Source organism: Thalassophryne amazonica, chromosome 5 (assembly GCF_902500255.1).
Source record: "Thalassophryne amazonica chromosome 5, fThaAma1.1, whole genome shotgun sequence".
Lineage (NCBI taxonomy): Eukaryota > Metazoa > Chordata > Actinopteri > Batrachoidiformes > Batrachoididae > Thalassophryne > Thalassophryne amazonica.
This window is the reverse complement of record NC_047107.1, coordinates 71,792,221-71,810,217: the sequence shown is the minus strand read 5'-3', so window position 1 is coordinate 71,810,217 and position 17,997 is coordinate 71,792,221. Positions and strand designations below refer to the sequence as shown.

Sequence of the window (17,997 nt, the reverse complement as noted above, 5' to 3'; positions counted from 1 at the left end):
CTCAGCAAGTTGTCAGACAAAGGAATTCCAACAGGAGGGGTGGACCAGTGCTCACTCAAAGCCTGCCCACAGGCAAATGACGCAACCGACAGGCGTGAAAAAACTCACGCATGCGCACAAGGGTTCAAGCTTGGCTGATGTAATCGCACGTGATTCAAATCCGTATAATTTTTGAAAATAATAAAAAGGTCCGTTTCTTTTCTCACAGACCTCGTATTTCTTATTGTTACATGGAAACAAGGTACCAGTAGATTCAGTAGATTCTCATAAATCTAACAAGACCAAGCATTCATGATATGCACACTCTTAAGGCTATGAAATTGGGCTATTAGTAAAAAAAAAGTAGAAAAGGGGGTGTTCACAGTAATAGTAGCATCTGCTGTTGACACTACAAACTCAAAACTATTATGTTCAAACTGCTTTTTTAGCAATCCTGTGAATCACTAAACTATTATTTAGTTGTATAACCACAGTTTTTCATGATTTCTTCACATCTGCGAGGCATTAATTTTGTTGGTTTGGAACCAAGATTTTGCTCGTTTACTAGTGTGCTTGGGGTCATTGTTTTGTTGAAACACTCATTTCAAGGGCATGTCATCTTCATCATAAGGCAACATGACCTCTTCAAGTATTTTGACATATCCAAACTGATCCATGATACCTGGTATGCGATATATAGGCCCAACACCATAGTAGGAGAAACATGCCCATATCACGATGCTTACACCACCATGCTTCACCGTCTTCACCGTGAACTGTGGCTTGAATTCAGAGTTTGGGGGTCGTCTCACAAACTGTCTGCGGCCCTTGAACCCAAAAAGAACAATTTTACTCTCATCAGTCCACAAAATATTCCTCCAATTTTTCTTTAGGCCAGTTGATGTGTTCTTTGGCAAATTGTAACCTCTTCTGCACACGTCTTTTATTTAACAGAGGGAATTTGCGGGGGATTCTTGCAAATAAATTAGCTTCACACAGGCGTCTTCTAACTGTCACAGCACTTATAGGTAACTCCAGACTGTCTTTGATCATCCTGGAGCTGATCAGTGGGTGAGCCTTTGCCATTCTGGTTATTCTTCTATCCATTTTGATGGTTGTTTTCCGTTTTCTTCCATGCGTCTCTGGTTTTTTTGTCCATTTTAAAGCATTGGAGATCATTGTAGATGAACAGCCTATAATTTTTTGCACCTGTGTATAAGTTTTCTCCTCTCCAATCAACTTTTTAATCAAACTACGCTGTTCTTCTGAACAATGTCTTGAACGTCCCATTTTCCTCATGCTTTCAAAGAGAAAAGCATATGTTCAACAGGTGCTGGCTTCATCCTTAAATAGGGGACACCTGATTCACACCTGTTTGTTCCACAAAATTGTCGAACTCACTGACTGAATGCCACACTACTATTATTGTGAACACCCCTTTTCTACTTTTTTTTTACTAATAGCCCAATTTCATAGCCTTAAGACTGTACATATCATGAATGCTTGGTCTTGTTGGATTTGTGAGAATCTACTGAATCTACTGGTACCTTGTTTCCCATGTAACAATAAGAAATATACTCAAAACCTGGATTAATCTTTTTAGTCACACAGCACTACTATTATTCTGAACACTACTGTATGTTCGTCCCATGTTTACGTGGGATCCCTCCAGGTGCTCTGGCTTCCTCCAACTTCCAAAAACATGCAGGTTAGGTGAACTGGTGACTCTAAACTGACCTTAGGTGTCAGTGTGAATATATTTGATAGACTGGCGGCCTGTCCAGGGTGTACCCCGTGTCTTGTCCACTGAGCACTGGGATAGGCTCTAGCTCTCTGTGACTCTTAGTTGGAATAAGAAAGTATAGAAAATGAGTGAGATTTTGTTTGTCTGCTTTTTTCTGGCAATGTCTCTAGACAGATTCATCACCATATAACAGATAAGGTCAATGCTTTATTGTACTGCTATCACACAGTAGCACAAATTATCTTTATGAGACTATATGCAGTCATCACTTTGGACATGAAGAAACATTTCTGATTCCAGCAAGTCATAGTCCTTAAAAATACTTGAATGGAAATTTCCTTCTTTTTGTTTTTTTGTTTTTTTTGCTGTATTATATTTGTGGTCATCATTACAGATTTAAAAAACAGCAAGCAGCAGTAGCCATCGTGGCCATGATTTGGAAATGAAAGAAGCAGAAACAACAAACAAACAGTTACATGTGTCTTCAAAGTCACACATACTGTATATAAACTGTTACATAAAATAACCTGTTATTTCTCTGAATTAGTGTATTTCTCTGTGGTACCAGTTTCTCTCTTTCTCTCTCTCTCTCACAGATCTCATTCACTGCTTACCAGGTGGCAGACACGTCTAAGTGATATTACATAAACAAAACATGATTTTTGGACTGAGGTGGCTCAGTAAAGCTCACCAGATTATCATAACATTCTGTTTAGTTACTTTAAGTTGCACAAGATGATAGCGTGTTGTATTTGAGTTGTTGCATTAACGCACTGGAGGGAGTGGTCTCTGTCTACCTAACTACCTACTCTCTGCATATTACGGGGTACATGCCTAGGCTTTCCAAAAAATAAAAAGGAAAGCAGAATGATTTTTGCAACTATCAGAGTAAAAATATAGCCTGCTTTGTGCTAATAAAGTGCTGTTTCATGATCAGACAGCAATCATGTGTCAGGCAGTTTCATGTAACCCGAGTGGTGCTAGCTGACCTATAGTAACTTTGGAGTGGTAAGGAACACTTTGGTCTTGTGTGGTTATGAATGTTTGGCTCTTGGAATGGGTTGTGTAATTTAACTAGACTGGCTGTTAAACTGCTCTCATATTGGCCACAGACTCATTTAAGTTTAGCTAATAACCATTGTGTTGTCCTTTATGTCTTAAATGTGTCTTGCGTGGAAGTTCAGTATGCAGATGTGATTATACATTGTTTTGGATAAAAGCATTTGCCGAATGCGCATATGTAAAATATGATAGGTGATTTGTTTAGGAAGTTGTGAGTGAGAACATTTTGGGAGTGTATGAATGTGAAATTTGTGTTGGAGTTTTCAAAAAAGTAAAAAATATTAGTCAGTGAATAAAAGTAAGGAATGAAAGAACAAAAAAATCTTTGTTGAACCATTGCCCCAAAGCTTTGTGTTTGTAACAGCCCCACTTATCATTGTTTGCAGTTTCTACCCTATGAAAAAATGCAGTGTTCATTCTTCAAATATTGCCTGATTGTTTGGGACAAAGAATTAAAATAGTGACATTCCCAATGTCAACTTTGTGTGTACTGTATACACAGACTGCCCAGTCTAAGTAGTAAACTTTTGCCTGTGTGTTATGTCTGAAATAGGCTTAGAGCCCAATTTATACAAAACTCTTTAAAAAAGCAGGAACATTTTGTCAATTTGTGGGATCCTATATACAGCTAGTGTGAGTGCCGGGGCAGAATCTCTGAATTTTTGCCAGTAAATACTAATATTCCTCACAGATGTGTTTTGGCTTCTACGCTGTCCGTTGGTTGCATGGACTGGGTGTTGGATAATGTTATGGAAACCCACAGCTTTGGTTCATTTGTTGGTGAAGAAAGGTTTAATGACCTCGACCTCATGGACAATGCTGTGATCTTTGTGGAATCAATAGATGCTTTGATTAAAGCATTTGAGAAGCTAAGTGGTGAATTGGAGTGACTGGGTTTTTAAATTGTACTCTATCAAGATCCTAACTTGCAGTGATTTCCTGGATTTGGCCATCACAAATGTAACTGTATGTGGTGAAAGCGTTGAACTTGAGGTGTATCTCGGCAGTGACATTCATGCCTCCGGGTCCTCGGTTTGAGATGAAAATGCCTGGGAAGAGCTCTTGGAGTCACGAGTTTGCTGGATAATGAAGGTTCAAATCTTCAGAGTTCTAGTGCTTCCTGGCTTACTGCGTGGCTGTTAGACTTGGAGGATAAGCAGTGACCAGGTGACAGCTAGATCTTTTTGGAGGATTCTTGGCAGCCACTAGAATGACTCAGATGAGGCATATCACTGGGGTTGTGAGGTAATGCCAGCTAAATTATTTTGGCCACGTGGCACGTTTCTCTGTGCATGATCCAGGACACAGGTGTCTCCGTGTTGAGGACCCCAGAAGATCAAGTGGATGCCCATGTTTCATCTGGTTACAGCAGATAAATGGTTACCTTTGAGAGGTGGGAATCAACTGGTTGTCTTTTGTGGTTGCTATTTAGGACCCATGGTGGTTTTGTCAGTGTTCCACAAAATGGCCGACGCACGCCCAAAGTCACAAATTGGCTGAAAAATGGCCTTGTATTTAGTACGACAAACTGATCTTAACCTAACTGCATTTTATAGCTGTCTAATTGATTAAACTAAAGTATTCGCATCTATTTGGACAGCACTCTGATTTGTTGTTTGGCACACCAGCATACAAATACGCTATAAAATTTTTACATACTGCCTTGAATGTAACGTGAGCACAACACCTGCTTATCCCTGCCTATTTCACTTTGTAGCCAATCACATAGCCACTGATTCACGACAGTCTAAGGGCTGCCCACATGGGGGCCGGCCTTGACTCTGGAAGAAAAGTTAGCGCAGGGAGAATTTGGGGCTGTTTATTCAAACGGTGCATGTGGTTTGTTCAAAGACCCCAGCGCTGCTTAGATGACTCTGTTATCAGTGTAGGCACATTTCAATACAACATCTAAACATTGAAGTCCGTTTCCTGTCCATTTCTTTTTGAGATCACTCACCACATAAAAAAACCTTAACAGTATCATGGTGTGGTAGATGCACTAATGATCATTACCAGCACATGCTCCCAGACATGTCCTATGCTGACCTTTGTCTCTTCTGCACAGAATGTAGGCTATGACATATTTTATAGCACATCTCAAAAATAATGAAATAAAACCAAACAAATTGGCACTCAGAATTTTTCTGTTAACACAGACTACAAATGGAATGGTAATCGAAATGACCACCTTGACATTCCTGATTAAAAGAAAGTTTTATCTTTTTGTCACGTCCCTGTGGTATGACCTACAATGAACTCAATCCTTGAACAATCTGTCATTATTATTACATCAGAAATTAAGTTTCTAATCATGTTGTCCCTTACCCAGTGCACATAAATCATCAGACAGGACATGCACGATTAGACGTTGTGCTTATTACGAGAGATTAAATGCACTACTTTCATTTATGACTTTGTACTGAGCTTTGCACAGGCTGCAGCCTGCACACTCTGTTGCGTCAGATTTCATAATTTTGTGCAGTCAACAGGCAAAAGCATAAAACTCCCAATTCACAAGTGTTTTTAGTCTTCATTCATTATTTGACTGTTGTGTAATTCATAGTTACATAAATGATACCCCACCTGCAACAGGCACAATAGCATGGGGAAGACTGCTGACATGACAGTTGTCCAGAAGAAGGCACTCATTGACACCCACCACAAGGAGGGTAAGACACAAAAGGTCATTGCTGAAAGGGCTAACTGTTTGCAGAAAGCTATATCAAAGCATATTCATGGAAAGTTGACTGTAAGGGAAATGTGTGTTTGGAAAATATGCACAAGCAACAGGGATGACTGCAGTTTTGGTAAGATTGTCAACCAAAGTTCATTCAAGAACATGGGGTAGGTTCAGAAAGAGTGGACTGAGGCTGGAGTCAGGGCACATACACGTGACCGGGAAATAGGCTTCAAGTGTGGCGTTCCTAATGTTAAGCTATTCGTGAACTACAGATAATGTCAGAAGTGACTTATCTTGGCTAAGGAGAAAAAGAACTGGACTGTTGCTCTGTAGACTGAAGTCTGTATTTCAGATTAAAGTAAATTTTGCATTTCATTTGGAAATCAAGGTCTCAGAGTTTGACATATTCAAGACATATTCAGTTACTTAGAAATGTTCATGCATCCATCCCCTGACTTGTCTGAAGGAAACTGGCAATAAAACTGATTATTTACAGGTATTATTACCAAAGTGGCTGATTACTTATGCAACCCATCATCTTGGCTTTTATATTTTTTATTAATTTATATCAAGTTGTAGAGATTTGTTTTGAATTTGAGTCTAAGGAAGATATTTTAATTTTTTTTATATTGGGATTTACTTTTTGTATTTGAAATGGCATAAATTAAAATGTGTGAAATACCAAGGGGCTGAATACTTTTGTAAGGCACTGTAAATGGTGAACTAGTGTGGGATCACATACGAGGGCTGTCCGTAAAGTATAGGTCCTTTTTATTTTTTTCAAAAACTATATGGATTTCATTCATATGTTTTTACGTCAGACATGCTTGAACCCTCGTGCGCATGCGTGAGTTTTTCCATGCCTGTCGGTGACGTCATTCGCCTGTGAGCACTCCTTGTGGGAGGAGTCGTCCAGCCCCTCGTCGGAATTCTTTGTCTGAGAAGTTGCTGAGAGACTGGCGCTTTGTTTGATCAAAATTTTTTCTAAACCTGTGAGACACATCAAAGTGGACATGGTTCGAAAAATTAAGCTGGTTTTCAGTGAAAATTTTAACAGCTGATGAGAGATTTTCAGGTGATTCTGTCGCTTTAAGGACTTTTCACGGTGCGAGACGTCGCGCAACGCTCTCAGGCAGCGTCATCAGCCTGTTTCAAGCTGAAAACCTCCGCATTTCAGGCTCTATTGATCCAGGACGTCGTGAGAGAACAGAGACGTTTCAGAAGAAGTCGGTTTCAGCATTTTATCCGGATATTCCACTGTTAAAGGAGATTTTTTTAATGAAAGACGTGCGGACCCGTCCGCACGTCGGGACGCAGCCGGCGCGGCGCGGCGGCACAGGAAAAACACCTCCGTGTTGATAACCATTTGTTAAAATCCAGTTGGCTTTTGATGGCTTTCAGTGGAGTGAGTATATGAGAAATTGTTTATCAGCTGGAGATGTTCCAACTTGTCCTCAAGGCTTCCAACAGAGGTGTTTTTCCTGTGGCGGAGCGTCGCGGCGGCTGCGAGCCGACGCTCCAATCCGCCCGCACGTCTTTCATTAAAAAAATCTCCTTTAACAGTGGAATATCCGGATGAAATGCTGAAACCGACTTCTTCTGAAACTTCTCTGTTCTCTCACGATGTCCTGGATCAATAGAGCCTGAAATGTGGAGGTTTTAAACTTGAAACAGGCTGATGATGCTGCCTGAGAGCGCTGCGCGACGTCTCGCACCGTGAAAAGTCCTTAAAGCGACAGAATCACCTCAAAATCTCTCATCAGCTGTTAAAATTTTCACTGAAGACCAGCTTAATTTTTCGAACCATGTCCACTTCGATGTGTCTCACAGGTTTAGAAAAACTTTTGATCAAACAAAGCGCCAGTCTCTCAGCAACTTCTCAGACAAAGAAATTCCGACGAGGGGCTGGACGACTTCTCCCACAAGGAGTGCTCACAGGCGAATGACGTCACCGACAGGCGTGGAAAAACTCACGCATGCGCACGAGGGTTCAAGCATGTCTGACGTAAAAACATATGAATGAAATCCATATAGTTTTTGAAAAAAATAAAAAGGACCTATACTTTACGGACAGCCCTCGTATGCACGATCGCAATACACATACACTCTGATTGGAGACATGGGTATCTGAGTTTGTGATATGAAATGGCTAGACACAAATGGTTTGCTCAGACACAAACAGGATCCGTTCAAAGGGATTTAATGATAGCACAAGCAGTATTCGGTACACAAAGAGGTAGTCCAAAATCAGCAACGGTAACAGAATCATGAGGCAGAGGCGTGGTCAAAGGCAGAAGGCACAATGATCTGGTGGGGAAGACAGAGTCAAGGGAGGCTTAAATACAGAGTGTGTTGAGCAGGTAATGAGGAACAGGTGTGCAGGAAAGAGCCAAAACAGGGTATGGAAAAGAGAAAGGGAACCGCCCACCACCAAGAACCTATGTGACAGACAAGAGAAAGCAGTGAAACAAACCCCAAGAAGAAAAATAAAGGACAAACATAACCCACAAGACATGATAAAATGAGTACCCTTCCTATGAAAGCTCTGCACATGTACTGACACTTTGTGTGCAGATCTGCTGCCTCACCAAAAAATCTTTGTCTTAGTCTGCCATGTAAATGACAATGCACCAATTCTTGCAACACTTGTATCCTAAAGGTAATGACAGATGCCAATCTGATCGGTTTATTTCATGTTAAAGATTTTTCATATCAGGTTTAAACCTCAAGAAGAAGAAGGGCCTTCATTGTCAATGTAGATACAATGAAATTTGTCCTCAGCATTTAACCCATCCTAATTACAGTTAGACACAATCTAATCACTAGGTGCAGTGTGCAGCCACAATCCAGCGCGTGGCAACTACTCAGAATATAGCCTCACTATCCATGGTACTATCAGTATAGCTAATGTCACCAAGCTATGGATACCCAGTAATGAGTGCTCACAGTACTAACATCCAGCAATAATACTCACATCTCACTTACCAAAAATATTAGAGACTTCTTCGATACTCTCTTATAAACAATTAACCACACAGCAAGCCATATTATCTCAGGTATTTGTAATAAAATGCTCAGAAAGGGCAAACACTCAAGTCAGTCAGTGCCCCCCCCCCCGCTGACAACTGGCTACCTGGACTCAGCACAAAAGCAACCACACCCTAATTATCCATAACTTTACAACTTAAACTCATGGGTTATATAAAAAATCGCCCCATCATCGGTGGAAAAATTAATTTTTCTTCCAGACATTTTTTATTTTAAAAGTTATACAGCATTAGGATCTATGCAGATTGACTTGCTTTGAGAGCCAGACTTAAGTGGCCATTTGAAGAAATCCAGGTTTTGGCACTTCTGTGTTGGTTTTAATTTTCAGCATAATGGATGTTGCTTGGTTCTGCACAAAAAATATGTCCTTGACTGACTGACTAAACGCAACCCCTTTTTACCCTCCGCCCCATGTTGTGCTCAATTTATTCACCATGTAAATTGCAATGTTGAGTTGGATACGTCCCCAGTACACTTGCACTTTGCATTTTAAACTGTGTTACATAGAGACTTTACTTGCTTATAATCTAAAAATGGTTCATTCTAAAAGAGAGCATAGGTAGATACATGATGAAGTGATTTTTTTCTCTGACAAATAAATGGTAAATGGACTGGATTTATATAATGCTTTTCTATATGAATCAGTAGCTCAAAGCGCTTTACAATGATGCCCAGCATTCACCCATACACACCAATGTCAGGGTGCTGCCATACAAGGTGCTCACTACACATCGGGAGAAATTTGGGGATTAAGGACCTTGTCCAAGGGCCCTTAGTGATTTTCTAGTCAGGCTGGGGTTTGAACCAAGGATCCTCTGGTCTCAAGCCCAACACTTAACCACTAGACGATCACCTCCCCCAACAAATACACTAAACTCACACTGATGCCAGCCTACTAATATGGAGTCAGCGACAAAAATGAATGTGATTCAACATGCACCCCAAACTGAAATGAAACAAATAAGGCTGTGACTAATACTGTGATGAGGTGGTCACAAATATTTTCAGGATTTGACCAGAGTGAGAGAACCCTCAAGGTTTAGAAATTAGCTGATCAATAAAAGTAAGAACTCACAATAAAATTGACAGTTCTCTGAAATATGTTTTGAAGCTCACCTGTGAACTATGTTAATGTCTTATTTGTCCCCACAGGTGGTGCTGGGTCCTCTCATCGCCATTGCCCTGAAGCTCTCCAACATCCATGAGAGGACAGGACGCCGTGGCCCCAATGTCATCACATGAACAACCAAGATCAACACACGCGCGCACACACACACACACACACACACGAATCTATCTGCATACAAAAATCATTCAAATTCATTTTCTCAGTTCCACATCCTCACTGTGTGCCTTCGGTCCCATTGTCCTGAAATGACAACAGGAATGAGTCTACGGCTAAGTACACATATTTTTGAAAACAGGAATTTTCTGCCATCCACAGAAGCATTCATTTTAAAATAGCGCAGTCCCGATGAAAACGCAAAGATACAGCCGTGTTGGCCAATCAGAAGCCTTAAAAATAATAGAAAAACTCAGTTCTCCTTGTTTGTGTGTAAACATAAGCTTCACCTTGGAAGGAGTTTTGCACAAGCTCTATTTTCAGTGACCTAAAATGCAATTTGCATGTAGACGAAAGGCCAAAAGGCAGAGAAAAAGTTATGTTTTCTAAAATTTCCCTGTATGTTTGGACAGGCTCTGGTTCAAAAGCTTTGCATGCATTCAATTCATCTGCTTCATATGACAAACTAAACTATACAAACTTAACACTCACTTAACAAAACTATTGAATTTTAAGATAGATAAATAATCAAAACTGTTTATATTCTACCAGGAAAACATAATAATTGAACACTAGGAACATGCAGTGATCATTTACAGTTGTGGTCGGAGGTTTACATACATCCTCATTGTCATGAATGTCATAGTAATTTTGGGCTTTTAATGATGTCTTTGAATTGTTCTTTTGCCAGGGTGGAATGATTCTACAGCATACACCATTAATGACTTAAAAAAACAAGAATTTGGTGCACAAGTTTGATTTTATTTTGGAACTTCTCTAATCCATACAGGGTCAAAATTATCCATACAGACTCAAATACATACAGACAACCCTGCTATTTGGTTAAATGTCCCTTAGCAGCTGAACCTCGACTAGCCGCTTTTGGTAGCCTTCAACAAGAGTCTGATATAATTCTGGATGAATATTTGATCACTCTTCTTGGTGGAATTGGTAGAGTTTTTTTTAAATTGGTTGGTTTCCTATCACAGACCCGGCTTTTAAGTATTGTTCACAAATTTTCAGTAGGGTTGAGGTCAGGGCTTTGGGAAGACCAGTCCAGAAGCTTAATGTTAGCCTGCTTTATCCAACCCAGGATCATTGTCCTGTTGGACACCCTGTTGTAGTCAAGCTTCAACTGTCTAGATGCTGATTTTGACGTTGAACAATTTGAAGGTAGTCTTCCTTCTTTATTATTCCATCCACTTTGTGAAATGTACCAGTACCACTGGCAGTAAAACAGCTCCAGAGCACGATACTACCACCACGCTTGACAGTCGGGATAATGTTCTTAGATTTGAAAGACTCACCTTTACTCCTGCAAACATACCTCTTGTCATGGTGGCCATTGAGCTCCATCTAACCATAAAACATTTCTCCAGAAGGCATTTGGCTTGTCCATGTAGACAGCTGCAAATTTCAGTCGAGCTTGAAGGTGTCGATTTTGGAGCAGGGGTTTCTTTCTTGCTCAGCACCCTCTCAGTCCATGGTGATACAAAACTTGCTTCACTGTGGACAGAGACGCTGGTGTTCCAACATTTTCCAGTTCATGTCATATGAGACCCTGTGTGGATTAGAGAAGATCCAAAAATAAATTCAAACTTGTGCCCCCAATTCTTGTTTTCTTAAAGTCATGCATGGTGTTCAATCATTCCAGAACCCATTCTTGGAAAAACAACAGTTCAAAAACATCATTAAAAGCCCAAAATTATCATAACATTTATGTCCATGATGAGTGTATATAAATGTATGACCACCACAGTAGCTAATCATATTCATGAGATAATAAAAAATAATAGGAATGAAATTGTTAATGTGATTATAACATCACTTACCAAGCACTGACTCATATTTAGATTAGTAATCCAAAGCATAGCAACTTCTAAAGAAAATAACGAAATGTCTTCAAATAATTTGAATCAAATTGGAGAGAAGAAAACAAACCTGAACTCAATGCATTTACTTCTCATGTTACACAAAGTCCATCAGTGTAGTCAGTTTTGTGCTTGAAGCACTGCATTGTCAAAGTGGAGATAATCGTACACAAATGGAATAGTGTATGAAACATGTCACCTGCAAGGTTAAACTATGTAACGAAATCAATAACCAGGTAGAAGCTGATGTTATCTCATTAAAACATAGAGACTTGTGTCTGATCCATCTTGCAGCTGGGTCCATTGACTGGGCCGTGTTAGCTTTCTTGCTAGTTAGCATGTTTGCTATCAAGATGACATTTACGTGGAAGGAGTGCCTTTTTACTATTCAGTATTGTCTTACACCTGCAAATGATATCAGCCTGTTTTTTTTATTTTTAAATAACTGTTCAGTAGGGCACAATAAAATGAGATGATTTGCTAATACAGTGGCTGCAGCCATTTGCTATAATGTCGAGCAATGCAGCGAGTAGGCCACTGTAGGTAGTTAGCTAGTGTGAAATGTGGCAACAGATCAGAATTTCTCTCATACATCAGTGGAATAATAGAATAATCACTACGAGCCTGACTTTATGTGTGCACCTCGCATTTATCAAGTATTGTAGATTAAGTGGTTGGGAGTTGCTCTTTCTTTAACACTACCATGATTCTTTTTTGTTTCACAGTATTCACACATTTATTCACTCGTAAACTGTATGACACAAGGTTACTTTTCAGTCATGTCACGATTGCTTAACTTTTCTCAGTATGTAAAATAAGCCAGTCTGTGATCACAGCTAATATATAAAGCTTTGAATGACAATTATTTGTTTGACACAATGGTTTGCTCTCTCAAGTAATCCTGCTAATGTTTCTATCTAATAAGGAAAATGTGTTTTATGTGTAAAATAACCTACATGCCTTAGCAAGAAAAAAGCATTTACTATATTATAATTACTTCAACATATATATTTTAGAATGAAATGTAACTGTATGTGAGCTTTCTTTTCTTTAATTTCTTCATTTTAACATTTGGGAATGCCATTTACAGTAACACTATTCAAAAATATTGCTTCTTATAAACAATTAAATAAACTTTTTTGTGTGTTGTGCTTACATTTTTAAAACACCTTTCTGTTATTTGTGCTTTGATTAAACCTGTTACAGATGTGGTATATATGTGGTAACAGCCTACTTTTGAGCCATGTGTGACGCGTGTTAAAGCTGCTGTTTGGAGATAAGAAATACAGGAGACTGATCTTCAGCCAGCATGAATGCGACACAGAGCAGACACTCATAAACGTGCTGATTACTGTCGATTATGAGTTGAGGAAATGCCAGCGGATATCCAAATGGATGTGTTCACTCATTCGGTCAGACATTACCTGTAGGCTATTACAGGTTATTGCCCCAGCCAGCTGCTTTATAATGCCATGTCAGTATTACTCGAGTTTCAGTGTGGGTCAGTGTTACATCATCTTCTTAGAACAAACAAGGTCGTGTGAATTGGTTTTAACCACTTAATGCTGAATTAAATTAAGTGAATTAGTGACTTAAAAATACATCTAGGGGTGGTGGCCAAGTGGTTAGTGCGTTTGGTGCAGAAGGTTCCCAGTTCAAATCCCACCCCTGCCACATTTCTCCATGTAATGTGGAGTTGTGTCAGGAAGGGCGTCCGGGGTAAAACATCAATCAATCAATCAACTTTTTTCTTATATAGCGCCAAATCACAACAAACAGTTGCCCCAAGGCGCTCCATATTGCAAGGCAAGGCCATACAAAAACCATGAAAAACCCCAACGGTCAAAACGACCCCCTATGAGCAAGCACTTGGCCACAGTGGGAAGGAAAAACTCCCTTTTAACAGGAAGAAACCTCCAGCAGAACCAGGCTCAGGGAGGGGCAGTCTTCTGCTGAGACTGGTTGGGGCTGAGGGAAAGAACCAGGAAAAAGACATGCCGAGAAGGGGGGCAGAGATCGATCACTAATGATTAAATGCAGAGTGATGCATACGGAGCAAAAAAAGAAAGAAACAGTGCATCATGGGAACCCCCCCACAGTCTACGTCTAAAGCAACATAACCAAGGGATGGTCCAGGGTCACCCGATCCAGCCCTAACTATAAGCCTTAGCGAAAAGGAAAGTTTTAAGCCTAATCTTAAAAGTAGAGAGGGTATCTGTCTCCCTGATCTGAATTGGGAGCTGGTTCCACAGGAGAGGAGCCTGAAAGCTGAAGGCTCTGCCTCCCATTCTACTCTTACAAACCCTAGGAACTACAAGTAAGCCCGCAGTCTGAGAGCGAAGCGCTCTAATGGGGTAATATGGTACTACGAGGTCCCTAAGATAGGATGGGACCTGATTATTCAAAACCTTGTAAGTAAGAAGAAGAATTTTAAATTCTATTCTAGAATTAACAGGAAGCCAATGAAGAGAGGCCAACACGGGTGAGATATGCTCTCTCCTGCTAGTCCCCGTCAGTACTCTAGCTGCAGCATTCTGAACCAACTGAAGGCTTTTTAGGGAACTTTTAGGACAACCTGATAATAATGAATTACAATAGTCCAGCCTAGAGGAAATAAATGCATGAATTAGTTTTTCAGCATCACTCTGAGACAAGACCTTTCTGATTTTAGAGATATTGCGTAAATGCAAAAAGGCAGTCCTACATATTTGTTTAATATGCGCTTTGAATGACATATCCTGATCAAAAATAACTCCAAGATTTCTCACAGTATTACTAGAGATCAGGGAAATGCCATCCAGAGTAACGATCTGGTTAGACACCATGCTTCTAAGATTTGTGGGGCCAAGTACAATAACTTCAGTTTTATCTGAGTTTAAAAGCAGGAAATTAGAGGTCATCCATGTCTTTATGTCTGTAAGACAATCCTGCAGTTTAGCTAATTGGTGTGTATCCTCTGGCTTCATGGATAGATAAAGCTGGGTATCATCTGCGTAACAATGAAAATTTAAGCAATACCGTCTAATAATACTGCCCAAGGGAAGCATGTATAAAGTGAATAAAATTGGTCCTAGCACAGAACCTTGTGGAACTCCATAATTAACTTTAGTCTGTGAAGAAGATTCCCCATTTACATGAACAAACTGTAATCATGAAAAACATGTGCCAATTATACATGCAGATCCACCTTGGATTTGCTGTGGCAATCCCAAGTGTAAAACAAGGGAAGGGACTTACAGTAGTGTTCAGAATAATAGTAGTGCTATGTGACTAAAAAGATTAATCCAGGTTTTGAGTATATTTCTTATTGTTACATGGTAAACAAGGTACCACTAGTATTTAGTTGTATAACCACAGTTTTTCATGACTTCTTCACATCTGCGAGGCATTAATTTTGTTAGTTTGGAACCAAGATTTTGCACATTTACTAGTGTGCTTAGGGTCATTGTCTTGTTGAAACACCCATTTCAAGGCCATGTCCTCTTCAGCATAAGGCAACATGACCTCTTCAAGTATTTTGACATATCCAAACTGATCCATGATACCTGGTATGCGATATATAGGCCCAACACCATAGTAGGAGAAACATGCCCATATCATGATGCTTGCACCACCATGCTTCACTGTCTTCACTGTGAACTGTGGCTTGAATTCAGAGTTTGGGGGTTGTCTCACAAACTGTCTGCGGCCCCTTGGACCCCCCCCAAAAAACAATTTTACTCTCATCAGTCCACAAAATATTCCTCCATTTCTCTTTAGGCCAGTTGATGTGTTCTTTGGCAAATTGTAACCTCTTCTGCACGTCTTTTATTTAACAGAGGGACTTTGCGGGGGATTCTTGCAAATAAATTAGCTTCACACAGGCATCTTCTAACTGTCACAGCACTTATAGGTAACTCCAGACTGTCTTTGATCATCCTGGAGCTGATCACTGGGTGAGCCTTTGCCATTCTGGTTATTCTTCTATCCATTTTGATGGTTGTTTTTCGTTTTCTTCCATGCATCTGCGTATAAGTTTTCTCCTCTCCAATCAACTTTTTAATCAAACTACACTGTTCTTCTGAACAACGTCTTGAACGTCCCATTTTCCTCAGGCTTTCAAAGAGAAAAGCATATTCAATAGGTGCTGGCTTCATCCTTAAATAGGGGACACCTGATTCACACCTGTTTGTTCCACAAAATTGATGAACTCACTGACTGAATGCCACACTAATATTATTGTGAACACCCCCTTTTCTACTTTTTTTTACTAATAGCCCAATTTCATAGCCTTAAGAGTGTGCATATCATGAATGCTTGGTCTTGTTGGATTTGTGAGAATCTACTGAATCCACTGGTACCTTGTGTTGTGAAAGTGTCGTGACACGGACCCACAACAGGGGGCGGTAATGAACGGACAATGGATAAGACAAAAGTAACAATTTAATGTTGTGAATCGCACAACGACGTACAGACAATAACAATATGGTGGACTGTCAATCATACACCAGGTGACGTGTGGGCAGGCTCGACGATAGAAGACGCCTGGTGAGAGAAGAGCCGGATCCCCACACAGCTTCCACCACCAACGGAGCTGAAGAACACCGGAGCCGCCAAGCCCTGTGCCCCAGGTGGCCGCTGTCTTCAGCAGTCAGACCCGGTACTGCTGGCAGAAAACAGAGACAGTCCTGATGAGTGTGAGTTCGCACACTCAGTAATCCCACAGTCAGTGTTCAGTAAAGGAGGGAGAACCTCCACCTCCAATCACACACTTGTGCAGCTCCTGTCTAACCACTTATCTGATTGGAGTGTGAAGCGAAGCCGTCGCTGATCACACCAAACGCCAATCCCACAGATAAGGACACACCACAGGAAAACGGCTGCAAAGAAGTACAGATTATTACTCAATGTTTTGAGTCAGCAGAGAAAGTTACCTGAATGGTAGCTGATTTCTCGGCGAGGAGGTGGCTCCGGCGCCCTCTCGTGCTTGAAGCCCGCACTCCAAGCAGGGCGCCATCTGGTGGTGGTGGGCCAGCAGTACCTCCTCTTCAGCGGCCCACACAACACCTTGTTTCCCATGTAACAATAAGAAATATACTCAAAACCTGGATTAATCTTTTTAGTCACATAGGACTACTATTATTCTGAACACTACTGTACTTAGTGACTTTAAAATAAATCTGACATCCACTTTTTCACTGATGGACAAAAAGGAGTAAACTGCAAAGTCTCTCACTAGTATTTCCATTTTTTTTTTCCCTGAGCTCAAATTCATCAGGTCAAGGTAAGTTCATTTAATGTATACTGTATCATCCAAAATCCAAAGGGTTGTACTGTATGTAAAATATAACACCCCCATATTAATGTACAAGGTCTTGGTGGTCCCCACACCACATCAATGAAAGGTCATTTCAAGCTACATGTAACTTCAAATAAGAGACACAGAGGGGGTGTGTGTGTGTGTGTCTGTTTCAGCTGCATTCATATTAACAGATGTGCACACAACTATTGGGCACCATAGTCTCGTTTGAGGGTGGGCAATAAAGCCCACCCTATTATCATTATACTAATTAAATCTCGCTAAAACCTACCAACAAAACCTTTCCCATTTGTCTAGTCTTCCCTTCTCAACTGGGAACCAAAAAAACACTGCACTTTTTCCGACTGCTTCCATGATTGCAGCTGAAAACAAAACAGTAAAGTGATGCTGTGTTTGTGTTGTGCAATGGCAAGCTGTCCCCAGAAGTGGTCAAATCACACGATATCACACAGGGGTTCAAACGAGACTACGCTGCCCCACTGCTCAGGTGCTGGTGCCTGCTGAATATAAATGACGCGCAGTACAAAACACGGAGTGAAGTGCCTTTGTTACAAGCTGTACATTTCTAAGCAATTCCTTTCCTTCTGAAAAGTGCTTCCCTCTGTGTCTTCTGCTGCACATCATCTACGTTTAGCATGCACAAGCAAGTGAGCACCATTTATGTGCATGTCTACATATAAAGATCCTTTCCACACAGTCATGTGAAACTTGTGACAGTAATTTGAGGGTTAGCATGTAACAACCAATCAGAATATAACTGTTTATTTCTTTATTACATTTCTGTGCTCTGTGTTCTCTCTCAAGGACCCAATTCACTGTCTATCTGGCACAACCATCTCCCTCATTCTCATGGCAAAACTAATATGACAATGACAATATGAATTTAGTTGTAGAACATAACTCTTGTTAAAACAGAAAGTTGACGTCTCTGTTTTAGTTTCATGGAAACTCTCTGTTTGTCTCACTGAATATCACACCTGCTCCTAATCCATCATCAAAATCTTCATTGTGATTCCTCACTTGCAACTTATA

General features: G+C 40.4%; 1 protein-coding gene across 1 annotated transcript in view; it reads left to right on the top strand.

Annotated features, from left to right (window-relative positions):
- Nucleotides 1-9,775, top strand: part of pgm5 (phosphoglucomutase 5) — a 92,113-nt gene extending 82,338 nt beyond the window's left edge. Inside the window, exon 11 of the mRNA XM_034170520.1 lies at nucleotides 9,666-9,775. Within this exon, the coding sequence (XP_034026411.1) occupies nucleotides 9,666-9,755 (90 nt within the window). The 3' untranslated portion in view covers nucleotides 9,756-9,775. The remainder of the gene's footprint in view (nucleotides 1-9,665) is intronic.
- The last annotated feature ends 8,222 nt before the right edge of the window (nucleotides 9,776-17,997 follow it).